The sequence below is a fragment of the Lagopus muta genome, chromosome 3, assembly GCF_023343835.1.
Source record: "Lagopus muta isolate bLagMut1 chromosome 3, bLagMut1 primary, whole genome shotgun sequence".
NCBI classification, from domain to species: Eukaryota; Metazoa; Chordata; class Aves; order Galliformes; family Phasianidae; genus Lagopus; species Lagopus muta.
Genome location: NC_064435.1, coordinates 13,176,072 through 13,200,497, shown reverse-complemented (window position 1 = coordinate 13,200,497; position 24,426 = coordinate 13,176,072). Strand labels below are relative to the sequence as shown.

Below are 24,426 nucleotides of genomic sequence, written 5' to 3'. Positions count from 1 at the left end.
CGCGCTGCCAGAAATCAGTCCCGCCGAGGCCCCAAGGGGACGGGGCCGCGCTCACCTGAGCCGCCTTGGTGTAGCTCGCCATGGCCGGGGGAACGGGAAGCGGAGCGGAGCCCCGCGGCCCCGCACCGGGAAGCGGAAGCGCAGCGCTGTGAGGGGCGGAGCGAGGGCGGCTGCGCGGGCCGTTCGTCCTCGGCGGCCATGGAGCGCTACGTGCTGCTCCTCGGCTGGGGGACTGCGGCGGGCGGCGCCGAGCACGGAGCCGGCGCTGGAGCAGGTCGGTATGGCTGTGTTGCTGCGGGGCGTGGGTCGTCCTCCTCGCGACTCTTTGGCTCTTTGCTACGGGGGCGCGCTGCTGCCGTGTGTTCGGTGTGGTGCCCGCGGGACCTTTTCTTGGGTTGCACATTAGGAGCAATTTCTTCTCAGGAAGAGATGCGCCGGCACAGGCTGCCCCCACTTCGCAAAGTCCCTCCATAAACTTTGTCTTTTTAAACCGTTGCAGACCTGCATTTGACAATTTTGAATTTACTTAATATTAAACCGAACTTTAAGCTGCGCTTACAGTGAAGTCTTAACTTCCGAAATTCATCGGATTTAAGAGTAGCTTCTTGTTTTGTTTTTCCAGCTGTTGCAAATGTTTATAAGCTCCTGAAAGAAAAATGTAATTCATCTATAAAAACCAATACAGTGACATTTCCAGGTAAGTAATTTACAGTAATAGAAGGCAAATGATATTGAGGAATCTGCCTAGGAAAAATTAATGATCTAGGTTAAACAAGCAAAAAACTTAAGAAAATTGAGTTTTTACAGCGTGCTGAAAACTGTAGACAGGAGTGCTTTTGCTGCTTCCATTTCTACAGAGAGCTGATTTGACTAGAGCAGCTCCACTGTTAGCAAATGATTGAATATACTGTACTGAGAAAGAGTTGTGAAAGTTTTGACAGATTTAAGTCCACCTTAAGAGCAACAAGGAGTAGAAAAGGCCTTCTTTCTCGTACCAATGGGCAGCTTGATATTGTCCTGCTGACAATTCTCATTACTCTTGTGATGTTTTCCAATTTTTTTCAGTGGAAGTAATGTTTGTTGGAGTAATTCACTGTGTGAACTGCAATTACTGTTTTTATGGAGCTTATGATTTGGTTCAGGTATGAAACAGCTTCTGCAAATGGATGGCAGTACTGCCGAGAATGGAGAAAAGGACAAAAACTTTATTAGTTTTTATTAATTGAAGGAACATTAATACTTACACTGTTAGTTTTGCTGCAATATGTTTAGACTTTAAATATGATGCCAAAGGAAAATAGAGCTTAAGCCTCTGTGACACACTGAATGACTTATGTAGGGTCTTTGAGTAGAAAGACCTCACTGTAATAGGAAAAGATTGTAGTGGATTGTTTTAAATATCTATTTTCTCTTTTCAGCATGTTCAGTGGCTGGTATTCCAGGCATAAAGAAATGGTACTTTGCGAGTCACATTATATGTGGCTATTATCAAGTAGGTGATTTTTTTAGAACGTTGAGTTCCCCAAATCTACCTGTCTCTAGTGTAAATTGAAACTGTGATGCTCAGAGTTCTCCTTATTAGTTCTGCAGTTCTGACTGGGAGGAAATAAATTCTGACATGCAGAAAAATGAAGACTGTCTCCAAACAACTATCGAGAAGTGTCTGGGAAACATACAGAACTTTGAGGAAGATGACAGTAACAGTAGGGAGTCACTGTCTATGGCTGAGTATGCATATTATTATCTTTACTGTGGTATAGTGACCTTTCATTTAACAGTAATAACCCAAAGGAATCAAGGAAACTCAACAAGTTATTACCAAAGCTGTAGTTAACTATGAACAATCCTCTCCTACAAGTGGAAGTACTTCTACTTTTGCATTGCCTTAATTGCTTTTTTTTTTAACCTATGGATGATTTTTGTACTATAGCAGAGCAGGATCCTAACAGCTGATGGTTACATGAGAAAGCAGACTGAAATACTATTCCCAGTTTCACTGCAGATTATTTTGGGTTTACTTCTGCCTCAGTAAAAGGGGAAACAAGTGTAGCTCATTACCTAGGCTTTGTGCTTATGTAGAATTTTAAGGACATGAATACTACTCAATGTAATGTGTAACTTCTTGCAATTTCTTGTTTCTAATTGATTATATTTAGTTTCCAACCATGTTGCTCTTCATTTCCAGTGTTTATGATGAAGCTGCAGAAAGTCTGCATCAGTTGGCTGACAGACTGCCTGCCCCAGGTAAGCTCTCTTAAAAGAGCAGTCTTTGAGTTTGCTAGTTGAATTAACTCGTGTGCAAGTCTTGCAAATGGTTTAAGGAAAAAGGCTATGATTGGTCTTGCAGATCAGCTTAGGAAGTAATTTGCTTTTTCTTATAAAGAAACAGTAGAGATTATAAAGAAGCAGCAGAGATTAAGGTAGTTATTTATATAGCTGTTTTTTCCATATGAAAGAGCACTGAAATAGAAATAGTAGGCAATACAAAACTTAACTTGCAACTATATGAAGTTCTTTTGTTAAAGAAAAATTGAAGGTGTTGATGTATCAGACTTACAGCTGATGGTATTAAGCTGTCTGGTTGTGAGTGTGACAAGAAGCTGTGAGGAACATAGATGAGAGCTGTTGGGTTCAAATTGTACGAAGTGGAGATGCATACAACCTTCTATGTTAGGATAATCTAGTGTAGCAGTGGCTGAGTTGGAGTAGGAAAGAATGAGAAGTAAGTAGATGTTGAAAGAAAATCAATGTAGTGCAATTGTACTGGAGACAGGGATAGAGAACTCTGATCTGTACAGCATTCAGGGAGACAGGAGAAATCGGAAACTGGTGAGTGGATGGCAAAATATTTAACTTGAGTTTGTGTTAGTCAAAGAGGAGCAGGGAAAGATGAGCCAAATTGTGTGAGAAGTATTTCAAGTCTTGCTGATATATGTAATGTTGATCATTAAGGCCATATCAGCTTGGTTGATGATAATCAGTACTTTTCTGTCTTTAAACAATTTACTGAGTAATGGTACTTGGAGTTATGTATGACTGTTTCTACAGGAAGAGCAATGGTGGATATCATACTACAGGCTGTCGAAGGAGATGCACCCAAGTTGAAAGACTGCTTACCTGTGATTGGTGCCCTGAAACACCTGAGAGAATGGCACTCTGCACAAATCACCATTGCAACAAGTGACTCTAAAGGGTATGCTGTTCGTTTTGGGTCCGTTCCAGCTTCTGACAGCCACCCTACAGCTTGCCATTGCATGTGGTCTTTGTTATCTGACATTCTGACAAAGCTCTTTGCTGCAATGTTCATGAGCCACTTAATTTACAGAGCCTGAGCTAGGATTTAATCACATTTCGTGTTAACATGTAACAGTAAATTCACAAAGATTAATTCTTCCTTATTCTTAAAATAGCTGGCAAAAGATTGCAGACTACCTATCGGCAGACTTTGTCTCTTCAGATGATGTCATGGATGTTATCGATTTAAAAGAGCTCTGGAGGGGAAAGATTCACGTATGGGAAAGAAAGGTAAAATAGCTTCAGTTATTGTTTTTTTAAGCATCTATGTGTATCATTTAAAGCACACTGCATTTTATGTTTGAAGCCAAATTTGGCTTTAAAAACATAATTCAAAGATACAGTGTTTTTTGATATTTGATTCAGTGTCTTGGTGGTGGTGGGAACTACTTAGATTTTTTAGCTTGATAAAAAGCTGAACAGGATGAAGGCATTTGGATGTGAATTTGAGAAACAGTCACTCTCCTCTGAAATACTTGCCCGGGAGTTTCGTGTTCAAAATGAGATTGATTTGGGGCAGATACAAATCATTACTGTATGACTATGAAAGTCATTATTGGAAGAGCACATCTAATGTTTTTGCAGAGACTGAAGGATTGGTGATGGAAGATATCCATTTACTTTTTCAGGTTTAATGTTCTTGGGTTTAGTAGTTGGTCACCTAAATCCAGTGTTATCACCTCAACTCATGGGTATGATGGAGAGAAATCACATAGTAACTGCTTTAAAAGAAAATTCAGTGAGATACATTATTATTGTCTCTTTTTTAGTTTGCATCAGAAGTTAGCTTTCCAGAATTTTGTATGAAGAGCACTTCAGCAAAACCTCTCAGCACCTCACATCTAAATTCTTGCTTTGCTGACCAACGATGTATGAATTCTGATGCTTTGCCAGAGGTAGGTTGTATTCTTGACGTTTCTTTGAGCCAGCAGAATTTGTCAGATTTACCCGCTTGAGAAAATTGGTAACTAGGGAATTATAGTCAGAATTGAAAACCAAATACAAAAATAAGGATTGCATAAGATTGAAGAATACTTCTCATTTCATGTCTGCACAGAAAACAGGTCCTTAAGATTTCGTGTTTGCTCTGAAGCGTGTGGTACCAAAATTACTTCAAAGTGGAAGTTGAAACTTAGCTCAATCTCAGTGCTTAATTTATTTTTAAATTCTGTGTTAATTTAACTTTTTGAGGCATGTGATGAGCATTCTAGGAAGTGAGTCTTATTAAACAGTACTAAATACCTTCCTTGTTTTTATATAATTCTATTTAATATGATATTTTGAACTATTTTTTTATTTCTTCTGCTTTCTTCAGGTGTGCCTGTAAGGCAAATGCCTCCAGCAGAGCACTTGGAAAAACTTTACTGAGTGAGATCATGTTATGCATGGTATTATTAATTCTCTGTTTGATCTCTTTTCAGGTTTTTCATTACTATGGTCCTGCTTTAGAGTTTATACAGATGGTTGACCTCTCTGAACTCCCCCCCTTTTTTATATCAGATCTGGAATTTGAGCTGTATCCTTTAAGGTTCCAAGCTGCTAATGATAATGGTTTATAGCAGAAAAAAAAACAGTTGGGAGTTAAGTGTGTAACATCTGAAGAATAACAAGGACTCATTCCACACCAGTATGCTGAAATAATCACACAGTGTATCTTCACAAGATTTTTTCATATGTTGAAATTTAAAATGCAGTAACAATAACTAACTAATGTTTACATTCTTGCACATATATTTTGGCTACTTGTGGATATATGTGAGGAAGAATAGAAAAATACTTATTGATTCTCAGGCTGGATGGGGCTCTGGGCCACCTGGTGTGAAGGGGGTTATCCCTGCCTGTAGCAAGGTGATAGGAGCTAGATGGTCTTAAAGGACCCTTCAACCCAAACCATTCTATGATTCTGTGTGTAAATGTAATAAATATGTGTGGGTTCATTGGCATGCAGTATTTGTTGTTGTGTAAGTGCAGAGTTTAAAAACAAATCTGAGCCTTCTCATTAATGTATGTAGTGTCCTTCTAAGTTTAGAACATTTTTCCATAAATTATGTTTTACTGTTTAGATGCAGAGCCTGTGACAAGGTGTGGCAGAGGAATTCTTTGTTGCATATGCTGCAGGGATTTCAAGGTGTATTCATGTTGATCTGAGTCTGTGATACCAAGACTAGTTCTAAACTACCTAAAGTAGCTTAGGATGTGCGGCTGCCAAGGTACAGGCTGAGTAGTTTAGGCCTGCCAAGGTTTTGAATATATGATTATCTGTTGATGGCTGCCTGTGTTAAATGTGTCCTTTGTGTATTTCATCATCTAACATTTCTAACTGTACTGCTATGATAAGTTTTCACATATCTTGCAGTACTGGAGTATCATCTATTAGACTTCCACAGTGCTTACTTGAAATACAATAGCGTGATATATAAAATCCAAATGAATGCAGTTCTTTGTGACAAGGAGGTTCCTTAAACTGTTCTGTTCAGGAGTCTGGCAAGAAAGGGTAGAAAACAGATGTCTGCACTGCTTTTAGATCAGATTTCTTCTCTCTCTGGGAAGGTAAGGCTTCCTTTTACGTAAGTTTAGCGGGAAAGTGAAGACACACCATATTTTCTTTTTTGTGAACAATATATAATAGTAATCTCTGAGTAGGCTCCTTCAAAATTTAATTCTAGGAGAGATGTCTCTTTAAAAAGTACTTGTACAGGATTTGGCAATCTGTAAATCCACTACATGTTTTTCTCTTTACTTTAGCTGAATTTCATTCTTCTAAAATATTTTGTTTCTTTGAATCGTATCACAATAGATATTCCCAGATTATCACAATTCAATTACTTTTTAGGAAAAGACAATTCTGTATACAGCTCATGAAATGCATCTAGCTTTTCTGAAGTGTAGGGTATCCCATTTTGCAAGTGTGTTCTGCATTTCTATTTTGATTTTGAATGAAAAGAGTTCTTGAAACATTGACAAGCCTATGTTTTTTCCTGGATATTATAGTACGTTCATTTACAGCCACAGTATTAGTTTAAAGATGTTTTTCCTGAATGCTTAAAGCAGTGTAGATTGATTAAGCAAGTTTTATAATGTGTTAAGATTAAAGCTATGCCAGTCAGAACAACTTGTAATGTGAAAATGCTGATAGAGATATAATAACTAAGTTATATTCTTTATTTACTGCACAGCTGTTCTGTTACCCAGCAGTGTGTTTAATCTTCATCTGCTTTACCAAGGTTTTCAGTAACTTTTTCCTAACCCACCACTCAGTTCTTCATTATACTCTGTGAAGAAGTTCTTTTTCTAACACTGTACCAGAAATATCTTATTAAATAGTTTCATCTGCTTGTTTGTGAAAGATAATTCGAAGGGAGGAAAAACACACACCGTTTTCAAGTTAATGCAGAGTAGCTGATTCCAACTATTTCTTAGAGTCCTGTTCATTCTAGATCTTTCTTTACAGAATTGTTTATAGCAAGATTGTTGAAAGACTTGGGAATGCCTATTTGATGTGTGAAATAAGAAATTCAGTAGTTAGTTATCTCCACTGGAGAAAAATCTAACTCAGTTTTTACTGCTTGTGTGTCAAATGATGTTCAGAGTCAACTGATGTGAAGGAAAGAAGCATTAAGTAAATGTGCTTGCCTTTTAATTGAAGCACCTTTGAATTGATGCCAAACTGGTAGCTCAAAAATGAAATGTAAAGTAGATTTCAGTAATATTTCTTCTATTATATTTGCTTTATTATTTAGGTGGGAGCTTTAGTTTCATTAGCATGCAATGTAAGCAGTGTAGTGATCCCATCTCCTGCCCAGCTGAGTACAAAGAAATGGAAGGAATATATGGCTAGGAAACCTAAGGTCATTACTGGTGAGTAAAACAAAGATGCTACAGGTATATTTTGATATGGGGATGTGTATTCAACATTTGTGCTTTCTTGGGAAGAGAGCATACGGTATTCTACGGATGTTTGTTCTTCCAATGAACACTTACCATCCTGTCTACCAGCGCAGGCAAAGGTGCCTGATCATTCCATAATTCCACTGTTCCCTGATCATTGCACAGGCACTTCTAATCATTACATACCTGACTGGCTGTTTGCTCAACAGTACATGGTTTCATGGTAGAAATTTGTCTTTGGAGAGAGGCTTTCCTTTTAATAAGCTCTGTTAAAGAACAAACTTTAATGGTCACAGTTGCCAGATATACTTTGTAGCCTGCATTACAAAGCTGCCCCAGGCTAAGTTCCATGCAGGTAGTGTGCTAGCCTTAAGCCAGCACCGTAGTCTAACTCATCTCTCCTTCTGTAGATCATTTATTTTGCATGCTCTTCAATGTATTTTTTATTTTTAAAGGATAAATATCAGCTGTAGTTCCTGTGTCTCTTAAAAAGATGTTAGTGAGATTTCTCACAAAAAAAGAGCAAATGAAATAATTCTGATTATATCTTATTTTAAACGACATGAATACCATGAGGGAGCCATCCTATGTCTTGCTGTTTTTTAAGTTCCAGAAATTGATCTGAAAGGAGAATCTTGCCGATACTATTTCTTGCTACAAGGCAACGGTTCAGGAGGATGTAAAGCAACCTTGATTCATTCTGCTACCCAAATCAATGGTATGGCCACCCTTGCTGCTGTAAATAGAATACTGAAGACAAATGTAGGAGAAACAGAGTCAAGTAAGTTTTATTTATTTATTAATTTGTGTCATAAGTCAGGCAACAAAGGCTACTAATGCATTATGTGCTCACTTTATTCATTTTGGTCTGTCTTAAAGGGAAGACACATTATACACTTTGGTGAATTAGTCTATTCTTTTTTTTAAAGTGATTAAGAAAAAGATCTAGTTTATTCACACAAGTTACTGTATTTTGTAAATCAACTTCTTGGAGTTGTAGTCAGTCATTTCTCATAACTTTCAGTAGTTGCAGCAATGCAAATGGGGAGATCAAAGTAAAGTGCATGCAAATCAAATATACAAAAACTTTTAAGATATATCATTGTTGGTCTAAAGGTTGATGCCTAAAATACAATTGGTTATTATTGATAAGCCTATTTCTCTCATTTAAAATAAAAGTCAGGGAGGGAAGCAAGTTGACAGAACACACTCATGAAACTCAATTGGCAGAAGTAAATATTAACACAGAATGGTTAGCATATGAGCTAGGAGGTGATCAGCTGCTTCACCAGATAAAACCACTTATCAGTTATCTTAGAATAGTTACCCTGTTGTTGCTACAAGATATCTATGTGAATTTGTTTGTTTGCTCTCAATAATCAACAAAGAAACGACCATGGTGACCTGCATCCTTTTATTTCCTTCTTATACAGGTAAATATGTGTGGGGTATGACTGACTGCTTACCATTTGTCCTAATTAAAATCCCATTACTAGGTGTCAGAAGAAGTCCTTGACCATGTGTTGGGAGAAAACTTTTCTTCCCTAGTATTAAAGTAATGTTCTGTTTATGTTCTTTAAATGGCAGTCATACTAACTGCATTATCATTATTTTGGTTTTGTATAGAAAGGCAGAACTAATGGCCAGTCACCTATTCCAGGTTATCCCCTTAATGTCTTAAATGAATTTCCTGCTTTTTCTTCACTTAGATTTGGTAGTCTAGTTGTTTCCCTTCAACTTGAAATTTGTACATCTGGTGTGTTTGTGTTGTCCTTCTATCCCTTTTTAAGAAGTAATGACCCAGTGTCTCCCAAGAAGAAAGATTGTTGTTAATGGGTTTCTGCTTATCTGTGTAGGCTTTCCTACTGATGACTTTATTGAGTCTCTGCCACGGTTCTGTGGAAAGCAAATTGTACAGAGAGAAAAGAAACTGTCACATCTCCAGGCATCTGCCTTGAAGGAGTATCTCAGTAAGTAATGGAGAAAGCACTTGTTCTCAAACTAGTTTCTAAGAAGTTTTTTCTTTCGAACTGAATGTGACCTCACCTTAGCTCCTTAGTTTTGTAAGGTGAGCTTGCAGCTGGCCAGTTTGTGAAGAAAAAAAATGAAGTTGTAAAGAAACTTTCCTTGATATATCTATAATTATGTGTCAGATAATTACTTAGATGCTGGGGAAAAGAGAATGCTGAACTTCCAATACTTGGAAATTTTGAGCATATTTACCACAGAAGAATTCTGAAACTAGCATTTTCTGTGCTTTGTTTTGTTGTTTTTCTTGCTTTTTTTTTTCCCTAGCAGAACTTACTGCGTGTTAACATAATACCAGCTTAGGGAAAACAGGATTTATATTCCTACAATGGCAGTACAAATGGCAGTGATGGCTGTGAGCATCCTGTGGGAGGACTGGAGCTTTTCCTCTATAAGACTGGCAGGTCCAGATGTCTGAGGCATTCACACTTCGACATACTCAGAAATACACATTTACCAAAATTACAGTATTTCTTAGTTCTTTATTTCTTTTCTTTGCTTTTTTTTTTTTTTTTTTTTAAACAGAGAGAAAGAAAGTGACTGAGCAGCCTCCAGTTATTTCCACTGATGAGCTCAAAAGCTTGTTAGAACTTACAAGAGAATGCTTTTTGGACCTGTGGAACACTAATGTTCCTGAACCTGTTCCACAGAAGACTGCCCATAAAACTAGTTCACGTACAGTGGCTTCTGGTAAGTATCTTTATTTAAAAAGATCTCTATTGATGTGTTTCCACAACCTCAGTGGGCAACATGTTCCAGTGTCTCACCACCTTCACAATAAAGAATTTCTTCCTGATATCTAGTCTAAATCTACCCTCTTCCAGTTTAAAACCATTTCCCCTCATCCTGTCACTACCTGCCCTTATAACCCTTATAAAAAGTCCCCAGCTTTCCTGTAGGCCCCCTTCAGGTACTTGAAGACCACTGTAAGGTCATTGGTTGTTCTGTGTCCAGTTTTGTTGAGTTAGGTCCCATAAAGTTCACGTGTAGTCCTGTAAAGTTTATGTGCATATATGTAGGGTTGTAGTTGACAAAGGACTGCTGGACAGAAAAAACAATCTTGAGATCTTGAGATCAAATATTTCTGTGGCTGCTTGTATAAATTCCCTTGCATTTGGAGATAAATTACATCCTTCTTCTTATTAATAAGCTGTAATTGTTTTGCTTTCTTAGTAGTTTTTTGTTGTTTGTTTGTTTTTTTCAGAATCAGATTTAATGGAGCCAAAACCACTGGAATGGCCAGAAAGGCATGTTCTTCAGAATTTGGAAAACTTTGAAAAAATCAAACAAAAAATGAGGTAATGGTTAAATATTGAAGAGTTTTCTTTGTAGTGGACATTAAACATCAGTCTAGAGGAACTGTATACATTCATGGCTGTTTGTGAACAGTTTTCAAATACATTGATCATTTTTTAGAGAAAGCTTTGTTTAGGGCCAAAACTAAGTTTTTGTTACACTGTCAATTTCCAAGGTTGTTTTGGGGTTATTTCTTAGTATTTAGAATAGTATTTTTTTTTTACTATTTTTATTAACAAAACATGACTAGAAGACAGGGCAAAGTAATATAGTTCTGAAGTTAAATTACCAGTGTGCTTACAGACTTCAGCAATACCAGAAAAGCATTCAAAATATTATTTTTTTTTCCCCCAACATACCCATACTTGGAATTCAGCATTAGTTATCTGCTTTCTCTTAATTTATTATTGTTGTTATTAAGCTTTGCCTTTTGTTTCTCAAATACATATATGTAGTTCTTCCTTCTAACTAGCTCATCTTACACTTGCCCTGAATTAGTTTAAAACATGTTGCTTAGCAGTAGAAAAGAGAAAATTTTGCTAAATTTGATTGAGGACATAAAAAACGAAGTGGAGAGTTGTATGCAGTAGTGTCTTCATGATTCCTGTGCTGCATATTGTATGTCTCTTTTTTAATGGGAATTAAATTTTGATCTTTGAGGACGAGAAATGGAAAAAAGAGCTGAATAATATACATCTCGTGTTGTTCTTCCTAATTGAGTTATAAAAACTGTGTTTAATTACTCCAGGCTAGCAATGGTTTTGGTTGTTTTTGTTGTTTTTTTTTTTTACCAGAACAAAATAACTTCACAACTAATATTTTCTTAGTTGAGGGTTTATTATTATTATTTTCCTCTAGAGCTTCTGTGCTTGCACATTCATCTGAACAACTGCTTGGACATAAAGATAGCCAGCGAGAGTCACTGACATCACTCGATGCGAAGGAGTTACTGAAATACTTCACACCAGAAGGGCTGCCAGTTGGTGATCTTCAGCCACTGCATATTCCCAAACGGTATGGTACCAAACATATTAAAGTCACTGCAGCCCATACTCAGAATTGATGACAGGAATGTGAGTAAAAATCAGGTGTAGAATCAGGGTTTGAGTTTGGAACTTGTGTGTCCTTGCATCACATGCCTACCAGTGCGATCAACAGTTATGGCCAGCCTTGCTGTTTATTTCTTTGAGTCTGAAATGGCCAAGATGATGATAATGTTTCTAGCATTCCATTTAAATAATGGAATGAGTGCCTGATATGAATAAGTGTGCCACTAGACTTTGCCATAGCTGTCCTGCAAACTACTGCCACTATACATTCCTATTTCCCAAACTAATATTTCTAGTATAGCAGGAGTTACTCTGATAGAACTTCAGTTTTATGAGTGTGATTTCTTTCATTCAGTGAGAAGGAAATTACGTAGGAAGAATACTCATTAAAATGTAAAAAAGACAATAGCTGAATCTATTTATTTGTGTCTCTTGATGTGCTGACCCAGCATTCCTATCTTTATTCTTAACTGGTAAAGTGCTCCTTGAAGAAAGCTTGTCTACTTTGACTACTTAGCAAGAATTTATTCTTAGTGCGACTGCTGTTAAGTTATTAGTGCAGTAACCACTTCCATGTCAGCAGCAAGAAATGTAAGGAGTTAATGGAGTACTTTTCAGAGTTTAACAATCTGCTAGACTAAGGCCAGCCTATCCAAAGACTACTAGATAGAAATATCTTTGCAGTTACTGCTGTTATATTTGTAGACCTTTTTAATAAAAGGGATAAGAGTACTTATAATGGAATCATTGGATACTGCCCTTGATACATTTTTGAACTTCATTATGTGTAATAAATTAAAAGGGTTTGTGAGAGGGAAGGTTACAATCTACTCCAGGGAATCTTCTTTAGCAAGAGGGTTGGACTGATATCTCCAGAGGTCCCTTCCAACTCTTAAGACCCTGTGAATTTAGAAAACATCTGTAAAATACTTAATGGAGTTTTGAAACTGTTCTGAGCAGATAACTCAAGCAAGTTGGAAGATAGAGTGAAAACTGAATGTTCTCCAGAGCTCTTAGCTAACGAGTGCCAATGGTTTAGGATTTTGGCTGTATTATAAAATATTTTCATTACATACATGGGAAAGGAGTTAATAGTTCTTTCCAGTACAAAGTTGTGTTCTGCATTCCTACTACTCAGGTGCCCTGTTGTGAAATGTGATAATTGCCTGGATTCATTAACCTCTAAAATGGTAAAAACATCTATGAGATTGTGTATTAGTAATAGCTTAGTAGACAGTAATTGAGCTTAAATTCTTAGTTCAGTGAAGACTTAATTTCCTACTGATGCTCTGTATCACAGGCTTAATGAACTACAGGATGTGCTGTTTTAGTCTTCCTCTGTCAAGGCATTTATTTTGACTTCTGGAAGTATAATTTATCCTAGCTGCTTCTAAAATTGGTACTATGCTCCTTTTTAAAATAGATGTTATATACATATACTTTTTTCCTTCCAGTGAAAATGCATTCTTTTTGACACCTGAGCTTACTCCTCGGAAGCTAAGAGGTCTGCCTTTTGAAAAAGCAGCTGGATGCCATTATCATGGAATCGAGTAAGTGTTCTCACTTCTTTCCTCTAACTATTTTCAGCTTCCAGGCAAGATGTAAGTGGAAACATTTCAAGCACCACGAACATAATTATGGAAAGCTTTGTATACTTTCCCTTCGGTGGGATAACTTTGCACGTGTCACCTCTAGCTTTCTTATCTTTATTTTATTCCTTAGTTTAATTCAACACTCCTACTTTGATGGTAATTTAGCAAAGTAGAGGTTGTTTCTTTTCTTCTATGTTCTACTGCTGTTTATTATTAGTGTTTCTGAAAACTTGAATTCAGAATTGGAACTGGCAAGGGCAAGAGTGCTCATTAATGTTTGTCAAGTCACTCAAATAGCACAGAGAAAGCTTTGTAAGTTGCTTCTACTTCCATGTTCAATTATAGGCACTTTCAGACGAACAGTCATAAGGTGTATGAGATTTACTGTAAAGCCACCTGTATATGCAAGCAACCTGAACACAGCAGCAGTGTGCAAGTGTCACTTGTAAAAATCTGCAGAAGGATTAATATGGTCAGGACTGCACCAAGCCCCAGACAGCCACACTTTGTTATTGACCAAAGCTTCAGATGGATGTGCTTCATATGATGTAGCTGTTTAAAAATTTTTTAGAAAACTGTGCATATCCTCATTGATGAGAAGAGAAAAATGACACACATAAGCACTAAAGTAGATGGCTCAATGTAACTCCTCTTTGTGGACAAACTTTGTTTTAACACAATGTACTGTATACATGCAGAAATGCAGTGGGTACCAAGTGGATACCAAGGTTGGTCTCCATGTAAATTTCTGCCTCCTTCTAAAACTCCTAGTTAAAATCATTACCATATGACTAAATATGCTGTTATTATTTTTTTCCTATCAACTTTCCTATCAACGCACAATTTAGTTAAGTCTACACTGAATATTTGTTATATTTTTCTGAGTGGTGACTTATGAGCCTGTTAGCTTTCTTAGATTAGCAAAAGGCACAGAGAGGCAATTAGGTAGGCAGGAGAAATGAATCCTCCCAGCTGTAGGAGGAAAGTATTTGGCCATTGGCTTTGAAACACTTGCTGACTTGCTTGACCTGAGCACGGAGCATGTGAGGATTCAAATTAGGCACAGCTTGTACTACCTCATGTCATAGGAAAAATGATGGGTAGAGACCACAGGGGGAGGAGGGAGGGTGGAATGTGCTGGGAATAAGAGGGAAGCAGTAGAGTAAGGTGGTGGAAACTAGCATGAAAGGGAAGAATATGGAGCTGTTCTGCTGTACAAGCAGAACAGATCCTTCCAGGAGTACCAGAGGGAGCATATGATCATAGAATCATAGAATGTCCTACATTGAAAAGGACCATAATGACCATCTAGTTTCAACCCCCCTGCTATGTGCAGGTTACCAACCACAGACCAGGCTGCCCAGAGCCACATCCAGCCTGGCCTTGAATGCCTCCAGGGATGGGGCATCCACAGCCTCCTTGGGCAACCTGTTCCAGTGCCTCACCACCCTCTGTGTGAAAAACTTCCTCCTGATATCTAACCTAAACCTCCCCTTAGTTTAGGACCATTCTCCCTTGTCCTATCACCATTCACTCTTATAAACAGCCGTTATGGTCTTTTGGAGCAGTTATGTATTGTAATGTGCAGTTGTGATTTGTTTCCACCTGCATAGCTGCTGTATTTTTATTTGGAAGTAGAGTTTTGTCAACAAAACCAGGAGAAGCGGTTATAATTAAATCAAATTTCTAATGTAGTGAACCTGTGCCAGCTCTTGGATCCTGTGTTGCAAAGAGAAAGTAATAGCAGGTAAAGAAGAGCGAGTTAAATGGTAATTTAACTTCTAAAGATAAAAACATTTTTAGCTTTGTAGGGGATTTGATTACTCAGGGGACTTGGAATATAAATAAGGAAAATTAAATACCTTGAAATTTGTGAGTTAAGAGAACTTATTCTTATCAGATAATGAATTTATTTCTAGTGGAAAGTCTTAATCAGCTGTAGAAATGGATTCAATGCTCTGTAGAAAAGTGAATTTCTCCCTGAATATGAAAGCACTCTGAAAAAAGAAGAGGAATCAGATCTAACAATTCATTGTAACCCTGTGTGAGGAGATAAAAGTAAAGAATTGTCCACAGTTTCTGAGAATTGGAAACATTACTACCTGCTTTGGAGAGTGGGCTGAGACAACTCAGAATGGGAGTTAAGCCTCTTGTTCCGTCTAATCATGAAGAAAGTGAAGGGCTGGGGCAGCTCGTGCTCATGCAGTGATGTTTCTGCATGTTAGCGTTTCAAAAGATAGGAATCTCTCATATACTGGTGCTTATCTTGCTAAATGGTGTGTTTTCAAATTGTGCAATTAGGAAAGAGTCTGTGCTATACAGCCCTTAAAGCGCTCCCCATGCACTGTCTTCCTCGTTCATGCAGTTCATGCAGTTCACTCGCTTCATGCAGTTTTACAGCTGCATGGTTTCTGGCAGAACCTGACTAAAATTATGTCAGTATCATTGCATTTTGGGATTCCTGGAGTATGATATTGGAGTGCATCATTTTATATGTAATATCCCATTATTATCTGGGTGTCAAAGTTTCAGTGAATGCTTGCAAGGTCTGAGGTCTGGAAGATACTGCATCTGTTACGGTGTGACGGATTCTTCATGTATTTGGTTTTAGAGCTGTCCTTTTTGCTGCTTTACTGGAGTGTCACTATACATTAATAGAGGTAGCATCTGTGAGGTACAGGCTGACAATCCAAATATAACACAGCGCTGACTATAAGGAGAAAAAATCCATTGTCAGCATCACAATTCATTACTTACTTCAATTACTTCAAGGAAAAACATCCTGCTAATGTCCACAGAAATCTTATTTGCTAGAGCATAAGGTAAAGACATACAAATAATTAGATCATAATGCTTATGTATTGGAGTTAGTCTTAAATATAGTATTGGCTTACACATAATGTAAATAAATCTACCAGGTGTGTATTAATTTGTGGGGCCATTTTAAGGTATCTTTCAGAACAGTACATTAGTCCAAACAAAAAAAGTGCTGGAGATTATATTATAGGCAGAAGTAAGTTGTTCTTTTCTCTTTTTCTATTTGTAATAAAGCAGGGACTGAATCACAGATTTCTCTCAAATTTAAACTGTAGATACTGTCTAGATAACAGGAAAGCTTTAGAGAGAGACTTGGGATATGCTGAACTTCAAGCTCGTCTTATTCGCTATGAAACTCAGACCACTTGCACCAAGGAATGCTGCCCTCTGCCGGTCGTCTTAAGCCCTCTGCCGGCTGTTCTGAGCCCCCTGCCGTCTCCTGCAGTCTCGTCGGAGCCTGGAAGCGTCCCCGATGGAGAGTCTTTACAAAGTGAATTCAGAACAGAGGTACTGAGGCTAAAACGCAGATCAAAAGACTTGGATTGCTTTCATCCCAAGAAAAGGTAATGCGCTGAATAAAATACATCTTGACATGAAATATTTCAGCCATTTCTCCTGGAATGCATCTTTCATCTTGAAATGTTTCTTACTGCAGCTGTCTTGACAGTTGTTTGTTGTTTAGTCGTCTTTTATAAGTTCAGTTTTTCTAAAGTGTGGCCTCCTATTGATAGCATTAAATTAATCTAGGCAGTGCAGCAGAGGCGCTTCTTGTTTAAGAGACCTGTGATTGTATCTTGCAAAGTCTGCGCTGCCTTTATAAAGAGAACAGATCGTTTCTGTCCTAAGCAAAGCTGTCAGTGCTGTTGCAGTACAAATAAACAACTGTAGGTTTAGAAAGCCAAGTACTATACTCTGTAATTCAATTCCTAATCCAAAGGACTTCTGGTACAAGATGACCCACCAAAAATCCAAACTCATTAAGTTGTCAGCATTATTAAAATAATTTCTGAAAATGTTTTTTATAGAGTTCTGTTTGTACCATGTCCTTGTTTTGAAGATGTAAGTAATAAGTAATATGTGGCACTACTGAATTCATGTTGTGTTGTAGTGGTCACTTTCCCTTCACTCCAGTTAATACCCCTTACAATCTGGTCACAGGTGTGCTACAGTGAGCCTTTTTAACAAGATGGTTTTGGAGCTGTCTGTAGATTTTGCAGCTTACTGAGTAGTTAGAAATGATGTGCTTGTGTTTAGCACGTGATAGAATCGAAGTTTTAGAATTGCTAACCCTCGTTAAAGCATCAAGCATTACACTGTTCCAGTAGTACTATCATGTCTCAGTTCCTGTAGATCAATTGTGACAATCCTATAGGGACAAGAGAAATTAGGCAGTTTCAAGAAGTTTTATTTTATCCTGAGACTGAAGACTAGAAGCTCAGCTCTTCCAGCTCTCTATAAAGTATATTCAAGAAGATAACTCCTCTTAGATAGAAGAAGATAACTCCTCTTAGTTATCTTGTTTTCTGATGCTTTTTGTAAGAATGTGTAGTGATCCGAGCAATTATACAGCAGCCTCCATAGCAGAAACAAAGCCACCAGAACACTCATTACAAAATAAAAAGTTTTTTCTCTTTTTTTTTTCCTTTTCTGTCCAGGCTAACGAAATCAGAGAGTACAGACTCTCTCCTCTCTCAGGCAAGTGGGGGAAGTGGGAGTCATAATGCTCTGGTGGTAACCAGGAAGCGCTCTGAAAGATCAGTTTCTTTAAGTTCGATGGCATTGAAGCAGTCTGGTCAGTCCCACAAAGCAGCCATGAGGGCTGGTTCAGCAAGCTGCGTAAGTGCAACAGAATCTGAGACTTCAAAGCCAGTTAAGGAATCGAGATCTCAGAAACATACAAGGGTAAGGGTTTATTTTGTTTGTTTTGGGAATTAAAAAATAAAAATTTGATTTCTTTGTTTGTGACTTGAGTGGATAGTGATAGGACAAGGGGGAATGGTTTTAAACTAAGACAGAGGAGGTTTAGGTTAGATATTAGGAGGAAGTTTTTCACACAGAGGGTGGTGAGGCACTGGAACAGGTTGCCCAAGGAGGCTGTGGATCCCTGGAGGTATTCAGGGCCAGGCTGGATGTGGCTCTGGGCAGCCTGGTCTGCTGGTTGGCAACACTGCACATAGCAGGGGGGTTGAAACTATGTGATCGTTGTGGTCCTTTTCAATGTAGGCTGTTCTATGATTCTATGATTTTAATGTGAACTATGAATTTCTCTCTATTTATTACTAAATTTGGTTCTGTTTACTTCTGTAACTGAATCCTGAAGGCACTGAGGAGAGCGTCCCAAAAGTGAGAAGTAAAAAATGTGTAAATGTTAAGCCTTGCTCATGGAATTAAGTTTAAGAGAAGTAGCAAATAGGAGTAAAAACAAGGTGGCAATAAATACCAATGGTTAGGAGTTAAGAAATTTAGAAAATGAATAGAAACTCCAAAGCCAACAAAGAAATATCTGTACTGGGAAGATGAAAGCCATTGTGAAAGAATGGACTTACCAGGGAATAGAGAGTAGTTGTCCAAGTCCATTAACAGATTTAACATTTAAATACACCGATGTTATAATGTTTTATTAATGGCTTTGTATATTGGGAATGCCACTTCTAAAATACAGCCCAGAAAGCTTTCTGGCTTGGGGATGATTATTTAAGTGAATCCCTTGGTACCAGAGAGGACTGCTTGAATGTAGTTATTACAATGTCAAAGGCAAGTCAGGATGACTTGAGTAAGCATATATTGTGTCTCATTCAGACCTAAAGACTCTCTCTCTTTCTATTTGTCTTCAAAGTCCCACATGAATATTCCCTGATTCTCTGTGTTGCTTTGGCATGTAAGCGTTCCATTAATTTTAAGTTGAAATAAGTTAAATAACTATGTCTAACTCAGTGGTTAGTAGGTTGATGGCATTTGTCCAGTGCATTAATGGCAGAGACAAGAGCAAAAAAAGATCAGGGTAGTTTTTTTGTTTGTTTCTTTTAGTTTTCTTAGTGGTCTTTTCCAACCTTAAAGAACTCAAAGATCACCCAGTCCAACTGCCAACCCATCGCCACCGTACCACCAACCATGTCCTTCAGTGCCACATCTGTGTATTTCTTGGATACCTCCAGGGACAGGTGGTGACTCCGCCACCTCCCAGGGCAGCCTGTGGCAGTGCATTACCATTCCTTCTGTGAAGGAATTTTTCCTGATGTCTTTCAGCCTTCTCACTGTACTACAACTCTTGTGTCCATCTTTGTTGGGAAGAATGAAAGGGAACAAGTGTGATTTATTTTTCCTTGGACGGTTTTTCATGCCAAAAATTGGGATGAACTTTTGAGTGTGTTTCTATTGTTTCCAAGATGCTGAAGGAGGTGGTAGCCAAGACTCTACAAAAGCATGGAATTGCTGAGGATCACAAGTGCTTTGCATCATGCAGCCAACGTCTATTTGAGATATCAAAGTTTTACTTAAAGGTAACTAGGAAACATTTGCTTACAATTCTTTGCGCTTAGTTGAATGAGTCTGTTCCTGAATACACCTTGGGATGGATGTATTCCAGTTTGATTGTGCTAATATTCTTAGTGCTGTGTCATTTCTATGTGTAGAATATGGATAAACCTTTGGTGAAACCTTTGGTCTTTGGTGAATATATTTTGGTGGTTGTAGTTCTGTTTGTTTTCAAACCTTACTGAGCAGCAGTCTTTTATGAGAGTTAGATAATGTGTTAAAGCAATGGGCTCTTAGGCAGGGTTGTGCTTATTATATATACTTTTCCTTACTACTGTGGCTATCTTCCAGCCATAACTATCTCATTATTTTAATGAGCAAAGAAATGGCCATGAATTCAGTTTCTCCTAATTCATCTTACTTCAGCAAGTCTAGCATATAAGATCATGTGTGGGCCATTGTAAGCTATGGCTGTTCTCAAAGTGTAAATAAAGTTCCTGTTCACAGAATCTGAGGTGATACTTGTGGTAAGTAGAATTGTTCTCAGCTTTATGGAAGCATAGAAAATCTGGGAGACACTAGGTGAGAAGCCACAGGGGAAAAAAAACACAAAGTTATGGGACAGAGAAGTAACCATAAGGCAACTTTCTTACAGCAGTTTTGTTTTAAAACTGTAGTGTTTCACTTCCTTGTTTGCTTTGCAAGTCCCTTGGGAATGAGTGTCAGATGAATGCAAATGACCTTATATCTAAATTGCTGTATGGACCTGTATAGTGTAGGCTAACTTACACGTGTTAATCGTTTAAAGACTAGATGTTAATCATTTAAAGATGTAGATGGAGTTATGTTAGCATCCTATGTTGTCCTGCAGTTTGTTTTACATTTTGCACTGGGATTGTCTTAGTGATATCTCAGGATAATTTTGTCTCCAAATTTATGATCGATTTAGTGCTGTCCTGAGTGCTCTAGTGCCTTGGTCTGATAGAGTGAGCCATGTAAGGCTACTTTATGTTTTTGCCTTTATGCATATTTCCCAAACTGTGATTGCAGCTATTAGTGAAAGCCATCCTTTGCTCATATAAAACTGTAGAATACGGATCACATTTCTTCTGTCAGAATGAAGATTGCATGCTGGTCAGGTTACAAAGAACACTGATTACAAATAAAGAAATATTTCAGTAAACGTGCTGAGTAATCTTTGTCCTTCACCAGGCAACTCAGCTTCTCCCTTGTTCTAAGGTTACTGGATAAATAGGTAGCTTATGCAATTCACTGAAAATCCAGTTCCTTTATGTGTTCATGGAAATTCTTGTCAACACACTGCAAATGTGTGCAGCTACTTAACATGCTGACTTGGCAGCACCATGTAATGCATGAGTGAATTCAGATGGGTTCATGGTTCCATTTGCAAGTGAAGAGCAAAAGAAATGATCCTGTTCTGTAGACACAGAAGATAGTTATGTTAGGATTTTGTTCTTCTGAGCTGTCTTGTAGTCCCAGGTCTGTACAACTTTGTTCTGCGTGCTTCAGAAGCATGATATTGTAGATAGCATTTTCCTAGGGAGTCAAGAAGTAAATAAATGTTCTCAGTTTTACTTCAGACAATGTTATGTGCTTGCTTTAAAAATGGCTTCGTGCCACAGGTTAGGTTTCTTGAGATAACAAGGACTTAGAATGTTATCATTCATTAATAACAAGAATATGAGCATCCTAATATCTTTGGCTTTGTGCTTTAATATTTAGGATCTTAAAACTTCTAGAGGACTTCTTGATGAAATGAAAAAAACAGCAAGTAACAATGCTAAGCAGGTAAGAGCATTTGCTTGATTTGTGTGTTCATTTCTATTAACTAGGCCAGGCTAGAATATGGGATGGTTTGGTCCACAGCTTTAGGAGATGAAAAGAGTTCATTCCTTTGGCTGTGGATCTTGTTTTGCATTCTGATCCCACAAAAACTCCCAGTCATTAGTCCCATGGCAAGATTTCCAGTTGCATACACTCATAATTTTTGTAGCTGTAACTGGAGCACTACCTATCTGATATGTCAAAGTGAAAAATGTGGAAAAGTTTATTTTCCTTCAATTATGACTGAGGAAAAATGCGTATGAAAATGTTCTTCATTTGGGAGAAGTGTGGATCGTTGGGGAATTCTTTCTGTATCTTCAAGGAAATAAAATTTCTTTTTGAAGTTAAGGAAGCCGTACACGGATCTATCACAGGAAGTAAATTTCTTCTTAAAAGCAGAGAAAATTAACAATTTTAAGCTTAGGAATAACTTTAAATGAAAGTGACGTCAGATGAGTTCTTGGTGTGCAGGCAGCACTTCTAAGAGCAGCAGCACAGAGCAAAGTAACTTTGTTTTAGGTTTCAGAAAGCATGCTGAATTTGCTTCATAATTTAAAAAAATGGAGGTGAGAAGGTAAAGCTTTGTATTTTTACAGTACTGTTTTCAAAATCATAATTAAGGTGTATGGATTTGACCTGAGTTAGCTAAATGAATAAACTTCCCTTAAACTCTTGAGTACAACTGCTAGATCCTCACAGGTTTTATTCTGCCAGGGCAGTGCTGTGTGCTGTGTGCTGTGTGCTGTGTGCTGTGTGCTGTGTGCTGTGTGCTGTGTGCTGTGTGCTGTGTGCTGTGTGCTGTGTGCTGTGTGCTGTGTGCTGTGTGCTGTGTGCTGTGTGCTGTGTGCTGTGTGCTGTGTGCTGTGTGCTGTGTGCTGTGTGCTGTGTGCTGTGTGCTGTGTGCTGTGTGCTGTGTGCTGTGTGCTGTGTGCTGTGTGCTGTCTTGTGAAATGTTTTCTACAGATTACACACTGTTTCTCACTGTTTCTCCCCGGATCTTTGTCCGGGGAGACCAGAGGCTGGGTTTGTGCATGGACATTCCAACCTCTTTGCCAGCAGCATCTTGTCTGCTAACCACCTCACCCTGCATTACAGAATTATGGAAAGAATGTACATTGTGGGGTGAAATCACTCATTCACAGGATCTCAAAGCACCTTTTTCTAAAGACAGTGAGTTCTCTGAATTAAATACAACTTTTGGGCAACACTTCTCAGCTTATTAACGTCTCTTTCTCCTTTGGGAGGATTGCCTTCAAAATCCCGTTTAGAAGAATTGATTGTATCTGTCAGATATTCTTGAAAGCAACTTCAGAACAAGAGTTATGGGAATAATTTTCTCATTTCTTTTCCCCAGGTGATTGAATGGGTTCTGGAGAAAACTGGCAAGTAGACCCTGCAGAGACACAGCACTTCTGACTGTACATTATCTGACTAAAACATTATACTGAGTAACACCTGCAACTACCTACTCAAGCACCAGAACTTGGTTAGTACAAAGATACAGTCGTAGTTCTCAAACACAGTAGCATCTTTTGAAACATTTTATATTGAAAGATCTAATTTCTTAAATCAAATGAGAAAGGTTTTATATGTTATTTATTATGTTTTATTATTAAGAGGAATACAGCTTGGCTTGTTTTTTATAAAGCTTTGTATGTTGTTCAATGAGTGTATTTTTACTGTGAATTAAAAAAATGCTGGATCTGATTGTAATAATGGGACCACTTTCTTCTACCTTTTGCACAAAGACCTCTGTTCTATTTATTACTACTTGCTGTTGTATATACTGAATAAAACTGTTTACAGTGTGGGCCTTTGACATTTTATATTGTAGCTGACAACAGTTCCTATTCTGCAACTGAAAACAATTAGAATTTGAATCACAGTTTTGTAATAGATGGGAAAAAAAAAAAAAAAAGCATGTCTTTTGGAATTTGATGAAAGGTCCCACGAAAGGTGCATTAAGAGAAGGACTACAGCCTGAAATTCTAGTGAAACTTCATGTGTAATCTTGCTAACAATTCTTAGAAACGGTTCAGAACAGAATTTTTTTCCCCTCATTCCTCCCTTACCTCTCTATAGTGTACACAGTGAGCCTGGCTTTATGTGCTACCTCACTTCATGAGCAAGTAGAACTCAGCAGTTAATTAAACTGAAATTAAATTAATTCTGTAGACTCAAGGCCAGACTGAAACAATCAACAGGAAGGCAGTTAGGGAACTATGAGCAGTTTGATGGATCATTTGTTTGCATGATTCCAATACTAAACTAATACAGCACTGCCCATGTCTCATTTTCACTTCATTATTATGTTGTTGGTTTGTTTTGTTTATAGCTAGTTCATAATGATGGCTTAATAACTCACTGTGCCCCATTTGAGCTGTGATTGCTGTCCCTGTGCGTGCTCTTAGCCGACTAAAGTACACAAACTCATTTGTCCTGGCCTACAATTACAGCACTAAAACAAATTATTTTGCACGTATCATACTTTTTAATTCCCACGTTTAAGATTTCCTGTGGCACGGCTGCTATGCTGTAACTTTTGTGATATGGGATGTAATGTCACTATGCCTCTGAACTTCAAAATTTTTGTTTATGGAAGAGGAGCCCAGAATCTAGTCTGACCTACACACACTTTGCTGCATAAGCTTTAGATATTTGCTGTCATGTTTCTGCACATCAAAATGTAAGTCATCAACATGCAGTAGTGTCTATCCACAACCATGCTGTGTGCTTACAGAAGAGCAGGGTAAAACAACTGACATGGTGATGGTGAGATGAGGTACCCTTCAGGTACTGGAAAGCCATTACCATTATGCGGTCCCTCTGGAGCCTTCTCCAGGCTGAAGATCCCCAGTTCTCTCAGCCTGTCCTCACAAGGGAGGTGCTCCAGCCCTCTGATCATCTTTGTGGCTCTCTCTGGACCTGCTCCAACAGTTCCCTTGTGCTGCAGTTAAATCTGAGCAACCTCCACTTGCAGTCAGCTGCACCTTGGGATGTGAAGAGCAAGCTGCAGCGAGCTCCATGGCCTGTGGGAAGAAGGGCTATTTACCTCTCATAAAAAGAAAACACTCATTTTGTTACCTGGTAAAGTCTAATGATACTCGTGGCAGCAGTTTACTTGGTAGTGCATTCAGAGTTGT

The 24,426-nt window shown here is 38.1% G+C and overlaps 2 protein-coding genes across 2 annotated transcripts in view; one reads left to right on the top strand and one right to left on the bottom strand.

Moving 5' to 3' along the window:
- MRPL13 (mitochondrial ribosomal protein L13) overlaps window positions 1-185 on the bottom strand; it is a 29,561-nt gene extending 29,376 nt beyond the window's left edge. The window contains exon 1 of the mRNA XM_048940843.1: window positions 56-185. Coding sequence (XP_048796800.1) covers window positions 56-82 — 27 coding nt within the window. The 5' untranslated portion in view covers window positions 83-185. The remainder of the gene's footprint in view (window positions 1-55) is intronic.
- Window positions 100-23,211, top strand: LOC125691433 (MDM2 binding protein). The gene is made up of 22 exons (XM_048940821.1): window positions 100-274; window positions 623-697; window positions 1,419-1,492; window positions 1,583-1,728; window positions 2,186-2,244; window positions 3,049-3,193; window positions 3,411-3,525; window positions 4,065-4,190; window positions 4,716-4,810; window positions 5,772-5,844; window positions 7,035-7,152; window positions 7,790-7,963; window positions 9,039-9,152; window positions 9,736-9,900; window positions 10,415-10,508; window positions 11,365-11,520; window positions 13,010-13,105; window positions 16,240-16,527; window positions 17,620-17,866; window positions 19,351-19,464; window positions 21,182-21,247; window positions 22,638-23,211. The coding sequence occupies exons 1-22, from the start codon at window positions 199-201 to the stop codon at window positions 22,671-22,673; spliced, it is 2,652 nt and encodes an 883-aa protein (XP_048796778.1). The 5' UTR covers window positions 100-198; the 3' UTR covers window positions 22,674-23,211.
- The last annotated feature ends 1,215 nt before the right edge of the window (window positions 23,212-24,426 follow it).

Bases quoted from the DNA above. Each gene is read 5' to 3' on its own strand.
- LOC125691433 (XM_048940821.1), top strand. From the start codon at position 199: ATGGAGCGCTACGTGCTGCTCCTCGGCTGGGGGACTGCGGCGGGCGGC. The intron at 4,811-5,771 runs GTATCCTTTAAG...TGTTCTGTTCAG, and splicing joins TCAGATCTGGAATTTGAGCT to GAGTCTGGCAAGAAAGGGTA. The intron at 21,248-22,637 runs GTAAGAGCATTT...TCTTTTCCCCAG, and splicing joins CAAGTAACAATGCTAAGCAG to GTGATTGAATGGGTTCTGGA.